The sequence below is a fragment of the Rhincodon typus genome, chromosome 3 (genome assembly GCF_021869965.1).
Source record: "Rhincodon typus isolate 14 chromosome 3, sRhiTyp1.1, whole genome shotgun sequence".
NCBI classification, from domain to species: Eukaryota; Metazoa; Chordata; class Chondrichthyes; order Orectolobiformes; family Rhincodontidae; genus Rhincodon; species Rhincodon typus.
In genome coordinates this window covers 81,939,684-81,957,155 of record NC_063334.1, presented here as the reverse complement: position 1 = coordinate 81,957,155, position 17,472 = coordinate 81,939,684, and the positions used below count along the sequence as shown (strand labels likewise).

General features: G+C 39.4%; 2 protein-coding genes across 3 annotated transcripts in view; one reads left to right on the top strand and one right to left on the bottom strand.

Moving 5' to 3' along the window:
* Window positions 1-14,693, bottom strand: part of LOC125481813 (tetratricopeptide repeat protein 37-like) — a 190,069-nt gene extending 175,376 nt beyond the window's left edge. The window contains exons 1-3 of the mRNA XM_048593731.1: window positions 14,621-14,693; window positions 11,928-12,021; window positions 2,389-2,532 (exon numbers count right to left, since the gene is read on the bottom strand). Of these exons, the coding sequence (XP_048449688.1) occupies window positions 2,389-2,532; window positions 11,928-12,017 (234 nt within the window). The 5' untranslated portion in view covers window positions 12,018-12,021; window positions 14,621-14,693. The remainder of the gene's footprint in view (window positions 1-2,388; window positions 2,533-11,927; window positions 12,022-14,620) is intronic.
* Window positions 14,694-14,875: 182 nt separating this feature from the next.
* Window positions 14,876-17,472, top strand: part of arsk (arylsulfatase family, member K) — a 49,083-nt gene continuing 46,486 nt past the window's right edge. The window contains exon 1 of one of the 2 annotated variants that reach the window (XM_020512837.2): window positions 14,876-15,112. In XM_020512837.2, coding sequence (XP_020368426.1) covers window positions 14,948-15,112 — 165 coding nt within the window. In that variant the 5' untranslated portion in view covers window positions 14,876-14,947. Of the gene's footprint in view, window positions 15,113-16,225; window positions 16,476-17,472 lie in introns of those variants that run through there. The other variant, XM_048595156.1, reaches the window with a different exon arrangement.

The window sequence follows — 17,472 nt, the reverse complement described above, 5'->3', positions numbered from 1 at the left end:
CATAATCTGTCTACATATTTGTGCCTCTATCTCACATTCGTTGTTTGGAGGTCTGTAGTACAGTCCCAACATTGTTACCGCACCCTTCCTATTTCTGAGCGCTGCCCATATTGCCTCACTGCTCGAGTTCTCCATAGTGCCCTCCTTCAGCACAGCTGTGATATCCTCTTTGACCAGTAATGCAACTCCTCCACCCTGGGCCGAAGGGCCTGTACTGCGCTGTACTGTTCTATGTTCCATGTATCCCGCCTGAAGCATCTATATCCTGGGATATTTAGTTGCCAATCTTGCCCTTCCCGCAACCAAGTCTCAGTAATAGCAATAACATCATACTCCCAGGTACTAATCCAAGCCCTAAGTTCATCTGCCTTACCTACTACACTTCCCGCATTAAAACAAATGCGCCTCAGACCACCTGTCACTCTGCGTTCATCATCTGTTATAGTTACAATCAATAAAAATAATTAAATCAATCATCTTAGGAAAATGGAGCTTTCAGTTAAGAATTAATATATAATCATTGTACAATTTTTAAATCAATCAATCAGTCTCTCTCTCTCACACAATACAATGCAGTTTCAGCTGATCATATAAACAAGAAAATATTTTGCAACCTTAGTGAGCTCCATGAGACAGTACACCATGGCCTTGCAAAGACTCTAGCTTAATGAATGAAAAGGTGCTCAAAAACTGATTGGTGAGTATTAACCCTAATGTATTGTTTGAAATGCTGAGGTCTGACAGTCTTACAGAATACAAGTGAAAATCAACTAATTTTATCTAGCAACAGCTAGAACCAATCAAAAATAGCTGGACTGTTACATGGTACGGTGATCATACATAAGTTACATATTGTAATTTCGTAAGGTTTTGTTGCTAGCCATCAAATTTGAAGATCTGCATTGTATGACCATGTGGTAATCTCAACTAGTCAGTTTCAAACCAAACTGGAAGCCTGAGCGTGTGATTCATGCAACCTGCATTTCAACAAACTGCACAGCTAGTTGAATTTATACAAGTTATTGGCCTATGTTTCTTTGATAAACTTAAAATATGCTATCCAAAGACTGTCCAGTTAAGTATCACCTGAGCAAAAATAATCTCACCTACAAACAGTACTAGTCATCTAAAATTATCAACAAGCACTGGATTAGGTATTAAAGATGTATTTTTCTGACTAATTTCAGCTGCATTAATGAGCTTCAACAGGTCACTACCTAAATATATCATGGCTATTTTCTTAAATAAAAGATCTTTAAATTGAAAGTATGTCTTAAAACACTACCCAGTTGCGCTAGTCCATGGTCAATTTTATGTTTGGCGATATGGAAATAAATACAAGCAGGACTGAAGAAAACAATTTGTGCCAGATCACCTATTGCACCTGAAGCAGAAACTTTACAACCTCATTTTTATATCACAGGAAACATTTCAAAATATATTGCCGCAGATCAGACAGTGTAACCTGAGCCCAAGTGATTGTATTTTCTCTTCAGTAGTTTCCAGCATAAGCCAAGGACCAATTTTACTTAAAAGTACTAAGGAGTGCTATTGTCTATTTATAGTGCCATAATGAAAAATTGGCAATTCGCAATCTGATGCTGAGAAGTAATTTTATTTACAGAGGATCAATGACTCTCATCTAAGATGAATATCAAAAGTTGTGCACAGATAAAGAACAGTGTTTAGAGAGGTTGTATGGTCACAAATGACCCAATTCAACTTCATTCTATCTCACGTACTACCTAATCCTCCACTTCAACTCACAAAGTTCTTTAACCAACATCCTTCTCCTCACCACTGCCTACACATTCCCTCGGTATCAACTTGCCTGCTGCCAACTGTTGACATCCAAATCTGATCTGTACCACTTTTTCTCCTCCATCCCATTTCAAACCATGACTCCAATTATGATCAAAAATATTAACAAAGGAAAACAGAAAAGAAAAGTAGAAAATATGAGAAATAAAAATCACAAAAAGTCACAAAACCAGGAACAAAACAATCAAAATGGAGAGACGGCATTGAGCAATACCACAACCGTTCTGATGTGTGTAGTTTTCAAAAATCTCACTGATAAAGTATACCCACAGGTTTCCCCTCATGTTGAATGAAAATGTCATTCATGTCTGAACAGATCAAATGTTGTAAGTTTCTTGACAGTTTTACTAATGCTCAAGTTTCTGCCAACATAAAGAGATAGCTAATAAAGTACAAGTACTTTATGGTAACAACTGTTTCTCTACTGTACTGTTTGCCAGCCTCAATTTTATCTGTACATGTAATACAGCTGCAGCAGGTTTGTGCAGCAGGAAACAAACCTAAATATTGTATGAAACAATTTCACATTCATAGCACTTTGAGAATTTTGCTTAATTGCTTATCTACCTGCCATGCCAGCAACTGGTCTGGATCAAGTTCTGTGGCTTTTTTGTACGCAGTCTTCGCCTGGTCAGGTTGTTCCAATTCTGTTGCAGCAACTCCAATAAAAACCCAGGCATTGTAGTTATTCTTGTCTTGTTTCAACACAGCCTGTACGGTAAGAATATAAATGTAAGAAATAACTGTTCAGGGTAGATCTAGATTGTTCTTTCTATAAATCTGATTCCAATTTTAAAGTATATAAAACAATATAATCCAACTAGTTATCTGAAATCTGGTGAATAGCTTTTTCCCTTTAAGGTTGAGGTTTGAATCCAGGCTAGGCAAAATCAGATAAGATGTACGATTTCAGTCTCTCACTGACTTTACAAATCATTGCTAACATGTATAATCACAACACATTTCAAAGGATGTGTGGGGTCGCAGTATAAATTACTAGTCTTATTTAGACTGTAAGGGTAAGAAATCAAAACTATTCAAACTTAGCACGCAATTTTTTTTCAGGCTGAGGTAAGGCAAGTCAGGCAACCTTTCCTTTGTATTCTGCAATTGCTCAAACAGCTGATGGCCAATACTGGATTTCCAAAGACATGTAAATTTCACTATCATAAATGATCAAAACAATGCACCAAGACAGTTATGAGGGAAATTTTATCTTAATTTCAGTAAAGCACCTTCAGGATAGAAAAAAGCTAGCTTCACCAACAACGGGTCACCACAATTGGTATAACGTCATTTCAGAGTCCCTCTTTCAGCAATTATTCAGTGACTTTACTAGAAAGTGCATTTACACAGATCATATCAAATATGCATCTTGTATGTGTCAAGTAGACAGCACTACATCTGAAAAAAAAAGTTTACATCACCTCCAGCTCAAAATCAGTAAATCCAAGCAAAGTTTATATGGTTCCTCCAAATATGTAAATGCCTCTGGTCTTAAAACTCTTGTCCCTCCCAAACATCCACCTTGGATAATTCGAGAAGGGTGAAGCTTTGATCCAACTCTTTGGTCCCAGCCATGGTAATATAGCTTGGGTATTGTTTATGCACATGCCTGTAAACCAAAAAGACCTAAAACCTGACACAAATGGATCTGTAGATACATGGAGTTCAGTCCCTTTCAAAAATTGTATTGAACCTGGACATACCCAAACAGACCTGTGGACACACTAAGCCAAACGAATCTGTAGACCCGCCAAGTTCAGACCCGTTCTAACTCCATTTGGGTCAAGTCATTTCCCAGAGGGTCCAAACATACCCATGATAGACCTAAGTGTATGCTGTATATACAAGTCTTTTGGTGATTGTTTTGTGTCTGATTTTTCTCCACTGCAGTTATTTAAACACTCCTACGAAGACAACATGATCAAATTATCTCCGAGTGCAGCCATCACAGGAGGTATTCTCCATCGAAAAAGAAGCTGATCCTGAGGTTTTCGAACAAAGGATACCCACTGTACTGGACAATTCAGATCCCAGAATGAAACTTGGACCGATGGTTCATACATTTAATTTGTACAGATGGTTAACATGGCAATTATTCACTGAAATATATTCACATGAGACTGCAGATATTCTTACAAATGAAACAAATTTATTAAACTAAATAAATATGACATACATATGTTGAAAATGTCCTAACACAGAACATCACAACAGAGTTTCCCAAGATTATCCTTTTACAGATATTCTATTCTAGAGAAAAATCACTCCTACTTCAACTTTTGAATCATTTTTCTTGAATGGAATCTTTCCAGTTTCTTTCCCTTGGACTGCTAGACAGTTTTGTTTACAATTCCTTTCCAAGTATGCTGACGTTAACCCTTCAGTGCTCTGATGGCTAAAACTCTCAGTTCTGACAACCTGAAGTCTGCTATACATGCATCCTATCTCAGAAGCTCCACAGATGAGAAACCACTTCTGCTGCAGTGGTTGATTTCCCTGAACTGACTTGAATCTTCTGCTCACAGTTCAAAACAAGCTGTTCAGTTTAGTCTAGAGTATAAACCTTAGAATAAACTCAGCATTATAAATATTTAATCCTTTAAAACCGCATGGGTCAACTTTGCAGTTTGCTCAAGTCACATGCCTTCTTAGAAAAGTAGTATTTGGGCCACTGTCAAAATGATTCTGATTTTTAAAAGAGAAAAACTTTCAAAGCACTAACCAAAATTATCTGTCTTTTTTTTTAAAATCCAAATTCAAAAAAGATCAAAAGTGATAATATAGCATTGGTTTTTATCATATAGCAATCTAACCTGCATTTGGCTTCTGCCCTCATGTATAACACAACAACCAGGTTATTTTACCTCTGAAACATAGCTCATCACTGATATTCTCCCTTCATTCTTGACACTTCATTCTTTGAATTCGCTGCACATTTTCCTTACTGGTTTCCCTGCTCGCGCAATTTAATAAAGTGTCAGTTTGGACAGTGTGCAAGGAGGAGTTTATAAGGGGATTAGACTTTTAATTAGTGTCATGTGGCCCATGAGTTATAACTGTTTAGTTGTAGCTAGAGTCTAATTATTTGTAATAAATACTTATTCAGTACAGAAAATCAAGAGCAACAAATCCCCCATCTAAACTAATTCGCAATCCTCAACACCATGGGCTCTTATTTTATTGAGTAGCCTAATGTACAGTACCTTAGCAAATGCTACTCGAAATCCAAATATAAAACATATTTGGGGGCTCTTGCGGCACAATGTAAAGTCCCTACCTTTGAGCCAGAAGGACTATGTTCAAGTCCTATCTGCTCGAGAGCTATGTAATAACATCTCTGAACAGGTCGATCAAAACCACCTATCTGCTTTATCTATTCCACTTGTTGCTTCTTCAAAAACTTCTAATAAATTTGTCAGGGCACTTAGCGTGAATGGAGGATTGATTAACACACATGAAGCAGTGAGGAGGAATAAATGGGGCTTTTTCAACTTGACAGGCTGTAATTAGTGGAGTGCCACAACGATCAGTGCTGGGTCCTCAACTACTTATGATCTATATTGATGAATTACATGAAGTGACAAAATAACGACAGACAGGCTGCGAAGAGATATACACATGTAAACGTATGAATAATAAGGTGACAAAAGGAATACAATGTAGGAAATATGAAGTATTTCATGTTGGTATTAAGGACAATAAAGCATAATATTTTATTAGAAGGGGTGAAATTTGTAAATGCTGATGATCAGAGAAACTTGGAACATTTGATTCAAGTAACGGAAATTCAGCATGCAGGTACACCAAAAAAAAAGGAGGGGATTGAAGTACAGGAATGAAGAAGTCCTGCTATAATTATACAAGCTTTTGATCAGACTACACCCGAGTACTACATACAGTTTGGGTCCCGATATTTAGGGGGGAATATACTTACATTGGAAGGAATACAGCGATAATTCACTAGTTCTTGGGACACGGGGTTTACCCTCCAAAGAAAGCCAGCATAAGTTTTGTCTATTTTATCTGAGGTTCAGAGGAATGAGAGGCAATCTCATTGAAAAATACAAGATTCTAAAGGTGCTGACAGGTTAGGTTGATTCCCCTATTGTGGGATCTAGAACATGGGAACAACCTCAGGACAAGGGTAAGGTCATTTATGAACGAGAGGAGGAGAAGTTTCTTCAATCAAATGGTTAGGAATCTTTGGAATTCTTTACCCTAGTGGTTTTGGATCCATTATTGAGTATATTTAAGGTCGAGAAATACATATTTTTAATCTTTCAAGGAATGACAGGATTTGAGAAGAGTGCAGGAAAAGAGAGAATTGAGCCTGAAGATTAGTCATGATAATACTGAGTGATCTTTCCTGCCTCTACTTGTTATGTTATTTTCTTAGACTGAGCGCCAAAGCCTGAATACCCAGATATTCGCAAAATGCACATGAATGTCTTGGATAAGGGAACCAAATATAATATTTCCAAGTTTGCTGATGACACTAATCTAAGTGGGATTGTGAAGTGTGAGGAGGATGAAAGGAGGTTTCAATGTGACCTCATTGAGAGTGCAGGTAAACACACTGCATTTACAGTACAATGATGCACTATAAATGTGAAGTTATACACTTTGGTATGGAAAACAAAAAGGCAGAGTATTATTCAAGTGATGATATATTGAAATTTGTGAATCTAAATGTCCTTGTACACTAGTCAATGAAAATAGACAGGCAGGTGTAACCAGCAATTAGGAAGACAAATGGCATATTGGCCTTGATTGCAAGACAATGAGTGTTCAGAAGTAGGACTGACTTACTGAAGTTATACAGGAACTTGATGAAACCACACCTGGAATATGGTGTACAGATTTGCTCTAAAAGAGGATGCATTTGCCATTAAGGCACACAGCAAAAGGTCGCTAGGCTTACACGGAGGATGTCAGAACTGTTGACTGAGAAGTTGGGCTCGACTCGGCCTGGATTCACCAGAGTTTAGGAGAATGAAAGGGTATGTGATTGAAACATAAAATTCTAATAAGGAAGGACAGACTGGGTACAAGAAGGATGTGTCCCCTGACTGGGGAATCCAGAACCAGAGGATATGGTCTTAGGATACAGTACAGGCAATTAGGACTGGAGCGATGAAACATTTCTTCACTCAGAGTGGTCAGACATGCAGAATTCAATAGCACAAAAGGCGATGGAGGGAAGGTCACTAAGTATATTCAAGATTCTTATTCTCAGTCTGTCTATTTTCTTAATGATCAAAGGCTGGGTAAGATTGGTAAAGAGACGGGCATGTTCAAGTCCACAGATTACTTAGAAGCTAAATATTAGTGAACAAATAATTAAAAGGTTGAGACAATGTAGGCCTCTGTTTCAGTAGAGTAGAAATTATAAAAATGTTTCCTATGAACTGAAGGAGGAGGCCATACTACCCTTCAAGGCTGCTTCACCATTCAATAAGATCATGGCTAACCCATTTCAGCTCCATGCCCTCTCCCTACCTTCTTATGCATGGTCAGGAAGGAGATCACATCCGGACTAAGACACAGCGCCCAAGTGAGTTTATAGTTCAGGGAATGTGGAGGCAGTACGGGAATTTAATGCAGAGGGCAAGAGGTGCTATTTCGGCTCAGAGTTTGTAAGTTTTTTTGTCATAGGATAAATTGAAGTTCAGGACCAGGGGTTCATTTGACTATCTATTATAGATTATTTTCAGATTGAAGGTAAATAAGTGACATATTTACAGGATACAAACTAAAAATCCAAAGGTAAATTTTAACAATCAAATTAAGAACTGAGTAAATAAAATTGAGATGCAGGGCCAGGCGATGTGTTGTACCTGCATGACGTGAGAGCTAGTGGGCACCATTGTGGTTCATAGTGACCACATCTGGTGGATTCTGGCTCAGATTTGATGTGCTGGAGACTGAGCTTTAAACACTGCGATATATCAGGGAAGCAGAGGTGGTCAAAGCAGGACTTAGAGTGTTGTAACTTAAATGAGCACAGTACAAAAATAAGCTAAATGAGCTTGTAGCACAGATTGAAATTGACAGGTATGATGTGGTGGGCATCACAGAAATAGCTGCAGGGAATCAAGGCTAGGAACTAAATATTCAAGGATAGGCAACATCAGAGGAGCAGGAAAGCTGACATTTCAGGTCTGGACCCTTCTTCCTTTCTGAAGAAGGGTCCAGACCAGAAACGTCAGCTTTCCTGCTCCTCTGATGCTGCCTGGCCTGCTGTGTTCATCCAGCTCTACACCTTGTTATCTTAGATTCTCCAGCATCGGCAGTTCCTACTAGCTCCAAATATTCAAGGTTATGCCTCTTATCGAAAGGACAGGCAGATGGGCAATGGGGGCAGGGTTGCTTTGTTAGTAAGAACTGAACTTAAATCTACAGCAAGAAGCAATGAAAGTGTAGAATCTGTTTGGCTAGAGTTGCGAACGCAAAGAAAATAAGGAACCTGATGGGAGTTATATACAGGCCTCCCAGCAGTAGTCATGATGCAAAGAAGAAAATAAATCAGGAGATAGAAAAGGCATGCAAGAAAGGCACTATTACAATAATCATGCGGGACTTTAATATGCAGGTGGATTTGGAAAATCAGGTAGCAGATCCTGAGGAAAAGAACTGTATGAGTTAGTTTTTTGCAGCAGCTGCTTTTAGTAGTCCCCATGAGGAAAAGGCAATCTTGGATTTGGTGATGTGTAATGAGGCAGATTGATTACAGAACCTAAGGTGAATGCACCCCATTATATGATAGAATTCACCCTGCAGTTTGACATCAAGAAGCTGAAGTCAGATGAAATGGATTACAATCGAGTAAAAGTAACCATAAAGACATGAGGGAGGATCTGGCTAGGGTTGATTGGAAAGAGAACCTTGTAAAGGTAGGAAATTCTGATGGTAATTCAGGGGGCACAGCAGAAATTCATTCCAAGGAAGAAGAAACATACCAAGGGGGAGGGAGACTACCACAACCAAGAAGGGAAGTCAGGGACAGCACAAAAGCAAAAGTATACAATGTGGTAAGATTAGACAGAAGCCAGAGGATTAAGAAGCCTTTAAAAACCAGTGGGTGATAGCTAAGGAGATTGTAGAGACATTGGTGGTGATCTTTCAGCAATCACTGGAATCAGGGGGGATGTCAGAACTTCGAGAGAGTCGGGGGTAAAGATGAGTGTATTGGCTATCATTAAGGAGAAGATGCTGGGGAAGCCGAAACGTCTGATGGACTACACCTCAGAGTTCAGAAGATGATGACTGGGGAGATTGTGGAGGTATTAGTGATGATCTTTCATGAATTACTTAAGTTAGGGAGGGTCCTAGAGGACTGGAAAATGGTTAATATAAACACCCTGTTTACGAAGGGGAGCAGGCAAAAGACAGGAATCTATAGACCAGTCCACCTGACATCAGTCATTGGTAAGATTTTAGAGTTCATTATTACGAATGAGATTGCAGGGTACTTGGAAGTGCACGGTAAAACAGGGTGGAGTTAGCACAGTTTCATCAAGGGGAGGCTATGCCTAACAAATCTGTAGAATTCTTTGAGAAGGTAATGAGCAGGCTATGCAAAGGAGACCAACTGGATGTGATCTATTTGGGTTTTTAAAAGGCCTTTGACAAGATGCTACACAGGAGGCTGCGAAACAAGATTAAAGCCCACAGTGTCAGGGGCAAGGCACTGGTATGTATAGAGGATTGACTAATTGGCAGAAGGTAGAAAGTCTTTCTCAGTATGGTAGCCAGTGACTAGTGAAGTTCCACAAGTGTCAATGTTGGAACCATTCTATTATTATACTATACTATACCATACTATTCATGGTATACATTAACAATTTGGATGAAGGAAATGAGGGCATAGTGTCATCTGCAAACTTAGCAACAACGAAAGTTTGGAGGGACAAGTAGTGTTAAGGAAGCAGGGAGGCTGCTGAAGGACTTGGACAGGCTAGGGGAATGAGCAAAGAAGTGGCAGATGGAATACAATGTGCGAAAAGTGTGAGGTTATGCACTTTGGTAGGATGAATAGAGGCAGAGACTATTTTCTACTTGGGGAAAAGCTTTGTAATCTGAAGCACAAAAGGACCGAAGAGAATCCTGAACTAAAACTCCTAAGATTAACAGTTTCAGCTGGCTATTGGGAAGTCAAATGCAGTGCTAGCATTCATTTTAAGAGGGATGGAGGACAAGAGCAGAGGTCTACTGCTGGGGCTGTATAAGGCTCTGATCAGACCACATTTGAAATATTGTGGGCCCCTTATCTAAGGAAGGAATCCACAGGTGGCTTACAAGAATGATCCGGGGATGAAGGGCTCACTATACGAGGAGCGATTGAAGACTTGTTTTAACTTGGAGTTTAGAAGGATGAGAGAGGATCTGATTGAAGTTTACAGAATACTGAGACGCCTGGGTAGAGTGGATGTGGAGAAGACGTTTTCACAAGTAGGAAAACTAGGAGCCGAGGTCACAGCCTCAGAATGAAGGTACAACCCTTTAGAACTGAGATGAAGTGGATTCACCAGCCAGAGGATACTGAATCTGTGGAACTCATTGCAGCAGAAGTTGGTGGAGGCTAAGCCATTGAGCATATTTAAGAAAACGATAGAATAGGTTCTTGGTTAGCGAAAGGATAAAGGGTTATTGACAAAAGGCAGAAAAATGTCACTGAGAGACACAGCAGACATGAAAGAATGGTGGAGCAGATGCAGTGGATCAAGTGGCCTAATTCTGCTCCAAATTTACAGTCTTATGCTTGCACTGAATGCCCAAAGCCAATTTATCTTAGGTTTGAATATACTCAGATCTGATTCAATGTGCACAATGAGTAATACATTTCTCCTTATCTTAGTCCTAAAAGGCAGATTCTTTCCCCTGAGACTATGACCCCCAGCTTTTGGATTCTCTAGCCAGGGGAACCAACAAAACTCAAGTCCAGCAAATACAGATTTTCTAACAGCTCACTGTACACTTCATTTGTTGGGTTAAAAAAGGTGACAATTTTCAAACATCAGATGTAAAACACTTTGTAGGACCCTCCCTCGACTTCAACACCTCACATCAGCATGGAAGATTACTTTACCGTAGGCAGCACTGAGGGTGACCAGTGTGGAATTAAACAAGTGGTGCTGAAGGGTTGCTACTCGAATTGAGTTTACAATCTTAACAACAACTTTCATGAGGAAAGTCCGTAACTTTATTCACTAATGTTTGTTTGTGGATTTGTACAGTGATAATTAACAAAAGAGGGAAAATCAGGATCACTTCTGCAAAATGCAACAAAGCCCACATCTGTGCCAAGCAAGGCTGGTGCACAATTATGTGCAATGGAAACAAGTTTCTTGATTAAAATGCTTTTCTCAAGCACATGCTGAAAAGTCACTGGCACCGGTCACCCTGAAGATAGGCCTCAGGACCCACACCTCTAACATCCAGAATGTCACAGGTTGCTTTCAAGTATGGGGGCGCAGGAGGTCAGGGGCTCCAGTCAGCTTGCATATTTCATGTGAGGCACGGCATCGTTCCCCATCATTTTCTTCACCTGCATGGACCTATTACATAACAGTTGAGGAAGGAAAACTGCAGACAGACAGAGAACAGCCAAGAGGAGTGGGCTTAGCTGAGCTGCTCCTGCAGAGACCATATGGACATGACTGGTTGAACAGGCTTGTATATTTCTAAAACTGGCTCCACATCAATGCTAATACATTTCCTATTTATTTGTTTGCATTGCCACCACCAAACTTACTTTATCCTGCAATGATAGTCGATCTGGACCAAATGGAAACAAGCTGCATCAAGCTGGCAGAGCTTATTAACAGCATGCACTTTTCTCTAGCCATGTGGCATCCAGAAGTGGAATACATGCAGTGACATGATGATCAACATGCACATGGCAAGGGAATGTGAGTGGATGGTGAGATCAACTGTCAGAGTGGCGCACAGCAAGGGAACACAGGCAGGCATTGAGATCAACTGTCTGACACCATGCTTACCAATTTAAATACTTATGAAATTTTTAATACTAAAATGTTAAACATTAATATTAAACTAGAAATTAACCTTTCCATTCAAAAACGTTTGTTTTACCGTACCTTGCAGTGTTTCAACGCCTCTTTAAATTCCTTATTTCTTATAGCTTCCCTTGCATTTTTCAAGGTGGCCTTCACTTCTTTATTGGACATTTTCCTTTAAAATAGGAGATAAGAATTATAAAACCTTTGATATATTATGCTGTAACAGGAAATACAGTTCAATTTTGGAGGCAAACTTTAATGACCCGGTTATTTGGAGATCGTGCGCAAGTAACTTATAGTGAGGGGCGTTACAAACTGAAATGTCAAATTGGGAAGGATTCTAAACTCAATATATCAGTGCAATACTGAAAGGGCATTGATTGCTTTCATGTCTCAGTATATCAAGGCAACAAAAGAGGTAGCTCTTCTCTCAAGATATGTAAGTTGACAAGTCACTGTTCAAAGAATAGAAGCAGGTAGGAAATAACACCTATTAAAAAATAACTTTAAATCTCACTTGGGAACAGCACAAAACCAAACCCTAACAACCAATTTGAAATGGACAAACCTCATGTTTATATACTCTGGGATTTAAAAAGACATCCTTAAAATAAATGGATATTTATTCTACAACAGCAAATACATATCCAACTACAAAAAATGTAAACTAAGAATAAGGTGATCGATGTGAATCAACTCCCAATTCTTAGAATCATAGAATGGTTACAACACAACAGGTTGTCATACAACCCATCAAACACATGCTGGTTCTCTGCAAGAGCACAGCCATTTGTCCTCTTCGTCTTCAGTTTATGTCTTTGCAGAAGATTTTCCCTTCAGGAGCTTACGCAACTTCCTTTGAAAACAAGATTAAATCTTCCTCCACAACCCTTAAGGCAACACAATTTGGATCATAACCATTTTGTGAAAAAGAAGGTTGCCTTTATTAATCACCTTAAATCTGTGTAGTCTGGTTCTTGGGGTACACTGGTTAAGGTGTGAAAGATCTGTGATACAATTGGGATTTGATGTTCAATTAAGTCTTTGTGATTCTGTCTTAAACGAACAAGAAACAGAATTATGCCACTCAGCCCCTCCAGCTTGTTCTGCCATTTAATGAGATCATAGCTTACCTGAAACAGGAAGACTTACACACACAGAGACAAACCTGGCCGTAAGACTCACTCACCTACTTCAGCAATCGCAAATCTAACAATGCTTAAATAAAAAAAAAAACTGTATAAAAATAGCCTGATAAATTTCAGCAAGACTGCTTTGGAAAAAGGAAAGTTTGGCCAACTAACCTTAGGTTTTGTTGAAACATCCCAAATTTACACCATATAAAAACTATATAATTGTAATTCAAGTTCTAAGGCCTTTAAAGTTCCATGACAGATTCATTTACAAACAATGTTAATGGTACTGGAAAATAAATTAGACTTCATTTCCACTTACTTTAGTCACCTATGCCTTGTTAGAGCCTTCAATGGTACAGAAAAAAGTCTTTTTTTTAACGTAAGTATATATTTTTTCATAAAATACTAAAAGGAAATTCTAAAATGTTTCAAACAGGACAGTATGGAAATTAAAATACATTATTATGTTGAGCAAGTTGCAGTTTCTGATGCCTCAATTGAATTTCCATGCAAGTGACATTTCCTTTATGCATACAGTGCAAGCCCATCGTGGTTCCATAAGTTACTTGTGCCTCAGTGTACAATAGCTGAAAAACCATAGACAGTGCTCCACTGCACCTTTGCAGCAGCTGCCCCAAGCCTCCACGCATCCCTCAACTGGCAGCCCTGTCATCTTTACAGATCAGTTAAAGTACCTATCATACTTCATACTACATATATTCTACCAAGGACTTATGCCACCAAATCATATAATCATAACACAGATTCAGCCCATCATGTCTGTGGAAGCTTTTTGAAAGAGCTGTCAAATTAATCCCAACTTGAATGCATATCCTTGCATTTCAAGGTGCTCTTCTGGCACAGTGACAGCCTGAACCAAGAAGCCTGGGCTCAAATCCCATCTGTTCCAAAGGTCTGTAATAATGTCTCTGAACAGGGTGATTAGGAAAATACGAAACAAACCAAATTGCTGGTGAAGCTCAGCAGGTCTAGCAGCATATGTGGGAAAAAAGCAGAGTTAATGCTTCAAGTCTGGTGAATTTGAAGTATCTGGGCTGGAAACATTAACACTGTTTCTTCACAGATGCTTCTGATCTGCTTACTTTCAACAGTAATTTCTATTTTGGTTTTAGATCACCAGCATCCACAGTTCTTTGTTTGATTAGAAAATATCTAAACCTGCACTTTTTTTCCTCTACTAGCACTGACTCAGTTCCCTTTTGAAAATCAGCACTAAATTTGTTTGCATCACCCTTTCAGGTAGTGCATACCTGGTCGTCATAACTCAGTGCATAAAGAAATATCATCATTCCTACCTGTCACTCTGCCAATTAGTTTCACTTTGTGCCCGCTGATTACTAATCTTCCAAACAGAGGAAAATTTCTCTCCTTTTACTCCATCAACACCACCATAACACTGAACACCTAATTTTTAAATTCAACTTTCTTTAGTTGAGAAGAACGATCCCAACTCCTCCAAAAGCTGAAACAATAAACGGCCACAGTTCCAAACTGTTAGTGGCCCCACTCACTGACAGCTAGACTTCAACAACAGCCAACGTAATTATTGACTGTAAACGGATATCTACCGAAACCGGTTCCTGAAGATAAACCACATAAATCTGAGACATTTACCGATCGGCTGCGTCCAAGACCTTCTCAGTCTGGGTCCAGTGATTTCAAGCACAGGTCAATCCCAGCATCCACTGCGGCACCCGACCTATCGGAAAGGAGTCAAATTAAACCCCATCTAGTCAAATCTTTTAATATAAACATACGATATTATGCCATTGATCGTAATCGTATTCCGAATATTTTCTTCTCTTTTTATTATTTTTTAAAGCTATAATTGTTGTCGGAGGATCACGTGGTCAGGAGTGCAACTTGCCGCAGGGAGGGATGGGAGTTGTAGTTTGACACGAGGGATCTGCTTCCTTTTCCCTTTGCGGATTTGTGTCTGCTATGGAACGTTCACTCGGTTTAAACCGTTCCGTTGTAACCACCGCGATTTGGGTCTTGATTATGTTCACATTTCACAGAGCGGACAGCAGCTGGAGTGACTCCGGGATTGACAGACGGGAGCAGCAAGCGGCGGCTAACATGGTGTTAGTCACTTGTGACTCATTGGTAAGGGGAAGTTTTGACTGGAATCGGGGGTGAATAGTGGAGGACAGTGAGTTCATACTTGTGACCTACTGCTACTGTAGATTAAATGAAAGGCGCAGATTTGAGGTTTGTTTATCAGTTTATTTCCTGTGAATAATCTCAGTGTTCAGGAGTGTGAACACATTTTAAGTATTGGATTAGAATCCCTACCGTGCAGAAAGAAGCTATTCGACGCATTGAGTGTGCACCAACCCTCTGAAGAGCATCCCCCCCTTATCCCCATAATTCCACATTTATCATGGCTAATCCCGCTAGGCTACACATCCCAAATCACTATGGAGCAATTTAGCTTGGCCAATCCACCTAACTGCACATCTTTGGATTGTGAAAGGAAACGGTGCAGCGGGAGGAAACCCATGCAGACTCCACATAGACATAGTGATAATGGGATTATTTATATTTATAACGAGAGACGGAGAGGGGGCGGACGTGCTTTACCCTTAATCCATCAGTGAATTATTCATTTTTTTTATTATAACTTAAATCTTTGGAGCCAGGTGTTTTATTTTATTTATCCCAGAGACTATGGAAAAGAATAATGGGCTATATAATAAGGGATCTATACTGTGAAAAGTACTGACAGTCAACAAACAACCTACTAGTTACATCTCTCTCAATTTTGAAAGAGGTGAGTAATGAGGCTGAATCAATTTCACCCATTTTAACAATTGCTAAAGTCAAAATTGCTTTTCAGTATTTTCTTCAACTTCCAAGCAGATTATTCAGAGAAAATGGCAGTATCATTTCCTGTATTGAAGTGCAAGTAAGGTTGGGTTTACAGAAGGGAAATCCTAGCTAATCAACTTCCTTGACAAAGTGACCACTTGAGTGCTCTCTTTCTTTATCAAATAACAGGATATAGATGCTGCTGGCAATGTTTAAACATTTGCAGCAATTTTCTTTCAGAAGTGCTGAGTGGATGATCCATGTTGGCTTGTCCTGAGGTTCCCAGCATCAGAGATGCCTGTCTTCAAACAATTTGATTACTTCCGTGCGATATCAAGAAACAGCTGAAGATACTGGATAATGCAAAGACTAGGGGCCTTATGCCATTCCAGCATCAGTACCAAAGTGTCGTTGTTGGAGGCTAATTACTTCAGCCTTAGGACGTTAGTGTAAGGATTCATCAAGATACTGTGCTAGGTTCAAAACATCTTCACCCACTTTGTCCACGACCCTCCAATATTGAAAGTGGTTATGCTTGATGATTGAATGCTTAATTGCTACTCCTTCAAAATGGAACCATTCTTCCCAAATGCAGCTGAACTTGACAACATTCAGAAATGGGCTAAGTGGAAAATGTCATTTGTGCCACAGGTACCAGGTAATGATCATAACTAACAAGAGAAAATCTAGATATGCAAATATATTAAAATAAGGTCCCTATCAATTAAGTTGTTTGCCTGATTGCGGTGATGGATAGGGGTCAATCATTACACAACCTCTACACAAGTGCACATTTGCAGCAGTTTAGTGGCTTTTGTCTGAGTCCGCCTGTTCAGAGTTGAACCCAGGTCTCCTGGCTCAAAGGTAGGGATACTACCACTGTACCACAAGAGGGCTGTTTGTTTCTTTTATTGAGGCCAAACATGCACACAATCTTCCAGGTGCAGTTTAACCAACCTCCTATACAATTGAAGCAATACTTCACTACTCCTGTCCTGAAGTCCTCTTGCAATTAGAGCTAACACTCTGTTAGTTTTCCTAATAGCTTGCTGCAGCTGCATATTAGCCTTCAGTGATTTATCAATGAGGGCGCCTAATTCCCTTTGTGCATCTTCACTTTCCTACCTGTTACCTTTTAAGAAATGCTCTGTATATCTGTTTCTCCCTCACATTTTGCCACATTTATGTTCCATCCGCTATGTTCTTGCCTATTCCCTAAACTTGTCCAAATCCTCCTGAAGTCTCCTTACAACTTAATCAAACACATATTCAACTTACACAAACAGAAATTGCTGAAAAAGCTCAGCAGGTCTGGCAGCATCTGTGGAGAGAAATTGGAGTTAACGTTTCCTCAGAACTTCCTCCTTAAATAGTGGGGTGTCATTTACTACTTTCCAATCTGTAGAAATCATCCAGAATCTATAGAATTTTGGAAGGTAATCACCAATGCATTGACTACCTCTAAATTGCCTCTTTCAACACTCTAGCATGTAGATTATCAGGTCCAGGGGACTGGTCAATTTTCAACCATAATTTCCCCACCAGAATCTTCTTACTGATGCTGATTTCCTTCAACTCCTCATTCTACCACCACTGTTTGGTGGCTCATAAATAACTCCAAGCAATGTCAGCTACCCTTTGCGATTTCTTAGTTC